An 8,808-nucleotide genomic window follows, 5' to 3' on the forward strand; every position below is an offset into this window, starting at 1 on the left:
TGGCTGTGATGTTGGCGATGTTGCTAAAGGTTCCTGAGAGTTGTTCACATGTGCTAAAGCAGTGGTTCTCAAACTTTTTGTGTGACGTACCACCTGAGAAAATATTGAGCCCTCCGAGTACCACCTTGACAACCAACATTAGAATACCGCAGTAAACACCATCGTCCAGCATGAAATGTGGACTACTGTAACATTCCTGTTGAGTTTGGTAGACTACCCTATCAGTTTCACTTGTCATAATTTTGAGCCAACTGATTGCCATGCGCCAGCAATACAAACGGTGCTTATGATCATGCTGTTCTAGCTGATAATGTTTATTATCAATTATTTTGCATTCCTGCAGACAGAAAAAGTATAACCCTGTAAAATTATCAGTTTAGCTAAGAGCTAAATGTAATATTTCATATGTGGCTGATTAATGTGCTTTTTTTCTTTCAAGTCGGATGCTTATGTGACAACATAACCTTATTATTTGTATATATTTGTTGTTTTTATTTGTTTATTTGTTTGTCTACTACTGTTGTTCTGTTGTCACTGTATGCATTGCTAATGTGTGTTGTATGCTCTGTGAGGCCAGTGTGTAGTCTTTCATGTCATCATGTCATGTGTGATGTTTGTGTGATGATACCTTGTTGTAGTGAGCCTTTATTTGTTTGTTTATTTACTGTTGCTGTTCTTGGTATTGTTGTTACTGGGTAGCTTTGCTAATGTGTGTTGTGTGGAGCCACCGTCTAGTGTTTGATGGTGTCTGGGTGTGTGCTCTTCTGCGTCAGACAGATAAACTCTTGCCATCTGAAAAGGGGGAGGCGTCGCTGCTCTCATGAATATGAATTAGCCTGCATTCACACGCTACAGACCCTCTGAGGGCCCCCTGGGGAGGCATGGTGTGTGTGTGTGTGTGTGTGTGTGTGTGTGTGTGTGTGTGTGTGTGTGTGTGTGTGTGTGTGTGTGTGTGTGTGTGTGTGTGTGTGTGTGTGTGTGTGTGTGTGTGTGTGTGCGTGTGCATGCAGGCAGAGAGAGTATGGGAGAGACCATGTGACTGAGTGGATGCATGGAAAAGGGGTGGTGGGGGTTACTGACAAGCAAAAGGCCTGCGTGTGAACTCTATCATAAGCATCATCTCAGGTCTATTTTACATTAATCTGTTTCTATATCGTTTCTATACCTAAGTATGTCTATGTCTGCATGGGAAAGTAAGAAACGTAATTTAAATTCTTTGTATGACCAGTGCATGTAAAGAAATTGACAATAAAGCCAACTTGACTTGACTTGACTTGACTTGTTTCTATCACGAATGCACTGTCCATTTACATTAAAATACTGGAAAATGACTCCATAGGTGGAAGGATTCAAAGACGCCAGAGCCCGCCTTACCATTCGAATACAATGCTGATTTAGCATCGAGAGACGGTGAGAAACGAGGCTATATAGCACTGAGCATAGCTACTCGTTCTGGTTGGACAACATCACTATGACGTAATCCTCCCTGATTCAGTGGGCTGGTATCATTGGTCATGTGACTTTAGTGCTGGGAAGATGAACAAACAGGTGTGCTTCACTTCAGCTAGCACAGACTAGCGAAGTAGCCAATCCGCGTTTGTAAACAGAGTAGGTTTTTATTGAGAGGACAGAAACTTTGTAAACATAAATATTTTGCAAGACGCAGACGGGACAAAATGGTGAAATCAATTCACGTTAACGGAGCCTGAGTGGATACCTGGTGGAGGGGGGTGGGGGCACTGACAAGCAAAAGGCCTGCATGTGAACTCTAACATAAGTATCTTCCCAATCATTACCAAACACACACACACACACACACACACACACACACACACACACACACACACACACACACACACACACACACACACACACACACACACACACACTACACCACCTGAGGTCTAAGCGGTTACCTGACCACGCCTGTCAGACCAAAGCCCCAGGGCTGTTTATAGTGCAGGGAATCACTGAGAGTAAACACAGGCAGAACACTGAGAGAAAGCACAGGCACTCACTTGAGCAACTATCGCATTTTAAACAAAAGAAATTTAAAGGCAATTTCGGTCAACTGTAAGCTGTCTGTCATATATCAGTCAAGCCCCATGGTTTTACTGGAACAACACTCTGAACAGAATATCGGTTTCCAAGAGCACCCGGCAATTAAACACCGGTCTAACACCAGACAGAGGTCAACAGTAGCCTTCTATGCTGACACAATGGCAGACAAACAAGGCAGGGGTGCATTTCTCAAAAGAGAAGTTGTTAGCCTGTTAGCAACGTCGGTAGTTGCCAATGAGAAAATGCATTGAAAACAACAAAGTAGCTAATGTAGTAAGCAACTTTGGTTTCAAGAAATGCATCCCAGGAGAGAAGTAGGGGAGAGAGGGGAAAGAGAGAGAGAAAAAACTGTTCAGGTGATACAAATACATCTTTAAATTGAAAGCAACTGCACTTTGTTTTGAAGCTGGACGATCTAAAATGCTTCCAGTCATTCGTACAGGTTATAGTAAAAATAGAGTCAAGTTCTAAACAACGACTGTGTGGAAGCTATGAAAAGCCCAAAAGCTCCATTTTCGGGTTCGTGGGCTTGGAATTGAAAGGCCAAAAGCCTGCTTGTGGCCTCGTACCAGGAAGTAATACGTTGTGATGACATCACTGACAACAGCATTATATTTCAATATCTCGCAAAAGCTCAATTGTAAAGTCATTTTCTCATTTTCAAACAGGATGGTAAATGAAGAATAGTCCCCCAAAGTTTGTTTTGGCTAGGCTGACAGCGGGGAAACTGTTTTCTCCACGGAGGCGGGGCATCAGCAAAACGTGAGGCCACAAGCCCAAGTGGAGGACGCAAGGTGGAATGCACCCACAGACAAACAAGTTGGTGCCATTAAGGAAGAGCTTTCTAGCTATGCTCTCTGTCTCTCTGTCTCTGTCTCTGTCTCTCTCTCTCTCTCTCTCTCTCTCTCTCTCTCTCTCTCTCTCCCTCTCTCTCTCTCTCTCTCTCTCTCAGACAAACAAGGAGTTTGAGGAAGTAGATGGTTGTTGGACTTTCTTGTTGCCATTAACATGCTGTTTACACGTAGCTGGATATTTTTATATGTGGATATTTTTTTCTCCTGGTTGTATTGGTTTTGTATTGGTTTTGGCCTTCCGTTTCCACGTAGCAGATATTTAAAATCCAGGTATAAAAAGCAGGAGAAAAAAACATCCTATTTAGGGGGCTGAAACACATTTGCTACAATGGAGTATTTATTTTTAGCCACATGTTGTGTTTACACCTAACAGGAGAAAAAAATCCTGCTAAAAAATATCCTGCTACGTGGAAACAGCACCTAAGGGAGAACTTTCTAGAGAGGGGTGAAGAGCAGTGGTGGACAGTAACGAAGTAAATGTAATTCGTTACTGTACTTAAGTAACATTTTCATACTTTCATACTTTACTTAAGTATTTTTATTTGGTAAGACTTTATACTTTTACTTCACTACATTTAAAAGCGAAATTTATACTTTTCACTTCGCTACATTTACAGAAACAGTCGTTACTGTACTCGTTCCTTTTTTATTTTTTAAATAAAATATCAAAAAGGTCAAAGTGTACCGCGTCGACGACTAAAACCAATCAGCGCTCAGCGCGCGACCATCTGCTGAAGTTACAACAGGTGTTTCCTCGACGATGCTAATTCTTGAGTCACGCTGGCGCTAGAAGGACAAGCAGAGAGATTTTAGAATAGTAGAATATTTCTGGGACAAGGTGGTGTACGTGGTCGTTGCGAATTTGTTTGTAGAGAGATTAATATCATCCGCACGGTAAATGGCTGAGGAGCTGCCTGCAACATCATCGGGAGAAACAGAAGATGATGCCCAACAACACCCTTGGCCTTATTTAGCCGAATTGTTTGAATTCGTCGAAAAGAAAAACGACTCTTATTACTTCAAGTGTCTCCTCTGCATTAAGAAGTCTCAGCTATCATCATACAGGAACTCTCCGTCAAATTTAAAAAAACACATCGAGGTAAGTTCACGATTACTGATTACATGACTACTAGTGACCTAACAGGGTGGGTTCATGCAATGCCTCGGTTGATTATATCACATTGAACTACATTACAACAGCAGATGCGTTTATCCTAAGCATGCTAGCACCCAAATTATCTGCGGAGATGCTAAGTGCAAGTTTTGCCTCCCTCATGTTCACGCCGGGGATAATGCTACACCTGAGTTCATGGCCAAGCGAAGCGAACTCCACTATTCATCATACTTATGAGGGATGAGAAGGCAAGCAGCATGAGCGAAGAGACATACTTCGGTCAAGTTTAATATTAGTTCAAAAATAGTGTAATATTATGAGTTCAGCCAGAATCCTCTATGGTTCAGCTCGTTGATTTGGTTCGGCAGCATAGAGTACTGGAGCTAACTTAGCTAGCTAGCTTCCCTGTCTCGTCATGTAATTGGTGGCGTGGACAGTCTCAGAAAAAGTCTCTCAAGCTAATAACAACCGGCATGAAGTGGCCGGTTCGAAATAATAGTTTTTTTGGTTGTGAATTATGTTAAATGGGCTACTACACGTGTTGCCCACTTGTTTACCTTTTCTAGTGTGATGAATTGGTGGTTTCATTTATGAAATTATCGCCGTTTTCAACCATTAATAAAAAATGACTGACTATGTCACGCTCTAGTTAGGCGGGAGACACAAATGGTTCAACTAGCAGTTGAACCAATTGTGTCTCCCGCCTAACTAGAGCGTGACATAGTCAGTCATTTTTTATAGCAACACGTCTTTACTCTTTACTCGTATTCTCCGGAGTCCATCTTTAATAATTTCTTAACGTTCGTGGCGCAAAAAAGTCGAATGCTTTGAAGCAACCAGGCAATTGTGTAACTTATATTGGGAGGAGGGTCAATGTTTAAATTATATGTTGAGGTCCGGTGGCTAAACTCTGTTAATTCTATTTTGGTATGGGCCTCTGCATTTTAATGAACACCAAATAACAATGATTTTCATTTATGTGGTATGCTCTGTCTTATTAATGATGGCATTATGTAAATGGCGTCTGATTCTTATTCTTTTTTCCCCTCAGAGAATACACCCAGGCCAATTGCCAAGATACCTGGCCCTGACCGCCCCACAGAAAAGAAAAGCCAAAACTGCAGATGCCGCTTCATCAAGGCCCACAAAGCAACTAAAAATAGGCGAGACAATAGCCATTCGAAAAAGTGTGGACCAAGCTGTGATGAATTTTGTGATCCAGTCCCTCCAGCCCTTCAGCGTGGTGGACCAGCCATCCTTTCAGCAGCTTCTGAAAGACCTTCAGCCCAATGCCCCTCTAATGTCCAGAACAACGTTGCGGAGGAGGATTGATGACGCGGCACTTAAAATGAAGAGGACCATGAAAGAAGCAATGTCCACAGTCAGTTTCATTGCCACAACCACAGACTGTTGGAGCGCAAGGCGGAGGAGTTTTTTAGGAGTGACTGCCCACTGGCTGGACCCCAGTACCCTGGAGAGATGCTCCGTTGCACTAGCATGCAGGCAACTGAAAGGCCCACACACTTTTGATGTCCTGGGAAGTGCACTACACGAGATCCACTCTGAATTCGGTATTCAAAACAAAATTGTCAGGACAACGACCGATAATGGTTCAAATTTTTTGAAAGCATTCCGAATGTATGGAGAGCTAGATGAAAACAACAATGACGATCCCAACGAGGTTTCAGATGAGTCTGAAGATGATGGGGAGGAGATGGGTGATGAAGAAGGCCCACGTTTGGAAGGAGAAGTGGATTTTGTTGATGCCGCAGCCATCTTAAATGAAGATGACGGCATGCAATTTCATCTCCCAAAACATCACAGATGCGCATGCCACCTGCTCAATCTGGTCTCTACAGTGGATGCTGAAAAGGCATCCTCAAATGATGCGTACAAACGACTGTCAAGATCAACATTTTCAAAATGTTTTGGACTGTGGAACAAGTGCGGACGAGCTACAACTGCTGCAGAGATGGTGGAAGACGTGTGCAAAATACAGCTAATCCGTCCCAATGCCACAAGGTGGAACTCATTGCTCCTGGCAGTAGAGAGAATCCTGCGAATCGTGAAAGATGAGGGAGAGGGAGCTCTGAGGACCCTATTCACTGGTCTGAAGTTGCCCAAGTAAGAACTATTTTTGGACATTCTGCATGCTTTCTCTGCTTTTAAATGTTTTTTTTTGTTTGTTTGTGAAGTTCACTATCTGTGAGAATTGTACACCAGTTAGGTTATTATTATAAGCATTATTACTGGAAACATTACTTGAAATATTATTGATTTAACATTGACACGAAGCCCACAAGAAAGACATCACATACTACATTTAGACTTGTGTACATTTTACAGTATAATACGAAGGGGCGCTGATATTTACTCAAACCAGTGTTCCCCAGATCATGGATGAACTAGCTTCTGAGCATTTCCAGCCTGCTCACAAACTTACAAGCTTCATCAGATGGGCCATAGAAATGGTTAAATGTAGTGTGTGTATCAATCACATGGAGCAAACATATGATTCTATGTTGTTGCCACCCTTGCATACAGCACAGTGCTTAATTGAGACACACGTGCACACACACACACACAGTAACACGTGTAACCCCATTAATTAGTTAATTGATGTGTTGTCATTGTCTTATAGGTTGAGCTCTGTTGAACTCTCCTTTCTGGAGGAGTACGCCAGAACAATGGGACCAGTCGGCAAAGCCCTCAACATTCTGCAAGGCGAAAACGATGTCCAGATGGGATGGCTCCTGCCTACTTTGACGCTCCTCATCACAAAGCTAGACAAGATCCGCATCACAAGCCGATATTGCAAACCCCTGGTGGATGCTGTGCAAGAGGGCCTGCAGCATCGATTCGCGGATATGCTCGTGGAACCAGAGTTCATCGCGGCTGCCATCCTTGTGCCAAAGTTCAAGACGACCTGGACCTCTGACGATGAGCTCATACTGCGAGGCAAGTCGACATTAATTTTCCTTTTTTCACGTTAGAGAAGTAATGTTGGCCACACACACGCACACACGCACACACACACACAGTTTCCCCCAGCACTTGGCAGCCACCTTGACTAGGTCCCCTGAAAAGATAAAGATTTCATGTTGTGAATGTAATTTCTAAAGTCGGTTAACCAAAAAAATATATACTGTTAATGCTCCACCATCTTGACTAACAAAAATCTGCAGACTGCACTACACACACACACATACACAAATTAATCATTATTTATTGCCATGTGTATTTCAGGCATGGACTACATCAAGGCCCATCTTGAAGAAGAGACGGCCAACCTGTCCCCAGCTAATGGCTCCAGTGATACAGATGACGAGGACTTCTTCGCGAGCTTTAAGAAGTCAGGGCAAGGTGAAGTTGTGAAGCAACTGGAGGGTTACCTCGCATCCAAGCTTGAACACAAGGGGGTACTGATGTCATATCCTGCAGTATGCAAACTATCGATGAAGCTGAACACGGCCTTACCGGCATCAGCAGCGTGTGAGCGCCTGTTTAGTACAGCAGGGCTCATTTTTAGTCCCAGGCGAGCAAGGATAGATGCCAAGAATTTTGAAAACCAGCTCTTACTTAAGAGAAATGTAAAATACTTGAGTTGAAGTTGACTATTTGGGTTGAAATCTACGTAGCCTTGGAAATGCACCCGTCACATTGTATGCAGATTTGTAAGACTATCTTTTCATGGGACAACATTACCGAAATTTAATTTCATTTACCCAGTGTAGCACTTAAAATAGCAGCTTCAATTAATTGTTTATTCTAAATAAGTCAACATATAGTCGTTGATGTCTCAAAATTTGAGTATGCCATATGTTAAAATCTCATAGACGCTCCACATCACCACTTTGCAGACATGCTTGTACAATCCGAATGCATTGCTGTGGTCATTTGTGTCCCAAAATGTACATCTCAAAAGTGGGTACAACTTGTGTTAAAATCTCAGTGAGGATCACGATCTGCTTCAGTAGCTATAACTTGCAGGATTCTCTTTGTATGTAGATCATGATCATCTGAGATTTTAACATGGTGTACTCAGTTTTAAGAGGTACATTTCGAGACATTAATGGCTGTATTAGTGAAATTTCAGTGAAAATGAATTGAAGCGGTTATTAATGTTGTATGATGGCTACTCTTAACATAAATGTTGTCCCATGAAAAGATAAACTTGCACATCTGCAGAAGTGTGAGAGGTGGGTGTACTTGGTGACATTCTGTATGTAGCCAATCCATCTGCGCATTAAGTTTACCCAAACATACCTACGGTACAACCCTCACACACACACACACACACACACACTTACTGTAACTGTTGTCCCATGAAAAGATAAATGAACAAATCTGCAGAAACGTGAGGAGTGGGTGTGATTCTGACACTGTATGTAGCTCAAACATCGCATCCACATATTCAGACTACCCAAACAGTCCTACAACCATTCTACACACACACACACACACACACACACACACACACACACACACACACACACACACACACACACACACACACACACACACACACAGAGAGGTGTAGAGAACGAGAGAAACGTGCTTCTAAGGTTTCCATTCAGTTAGTCTCGAGCACTGCCTTGCTACTTGCCAATGTAATTACAATGGTTCATAGAGATCGTTCCACAGTTTCTAAAGCTGTTATGTTTTGTTATTGTCTTAATATAGGCCCTACGGTATGGCCTATTCAAAACTTGGGTAATGTTTCACCAATTGATGTGTTGATCTCAAAAGTGGGTACAACCTATGTTAAAATCTCAGAGA

The 8,808-nt window shown here is 42.5% G+C and overlaps 1 protein-coding gene across 1 annotated transcript in view; it reads left to right on the top strand.

The window, feature by feature from the left end:
- LOC134464219 (uncharacterized) overlaps positions 1–7,637 on the top strand; it is a 15,815-nt gene extending 8,178 nt beyond the window's left edge. Inside the window, exons 2-4 of the mRNA XM_063217694.1 lie at positions 5,081–5,403; positions 6,671–6,987; positions 7,276–7,637. Of these exons, the coding sequence (XP_063073764.1) occupies positions 5,081–5,403; positions 6,671–6,987; positions 7,276–7,637 (1,002 nt within the window). The remainder of the gene's footprint in view (positions 1–5,080; positions 5,404–6,670; positions 6,988–7,275) is intronic.
- Positions 7,638–8,808: the final 1,171 nt, after the last annotated feature.

The sequence above is a fragment of the Engraulis encrasicolus genome, chromosome 15, assembly GCF_034702125.1.
Source record: "Engraulis encrasicolus isolate BLACKSEA-1 chromosome 15, IST_EnEncr_1.0, whole genome shotgun sequence".
Taxonomy (NCBI): Eukaryota; Metazoa; Chordata; class Actinopteri; order Clupeiformes; family Engraulidae; genus Engraulis; species Engraulis encrasicolus.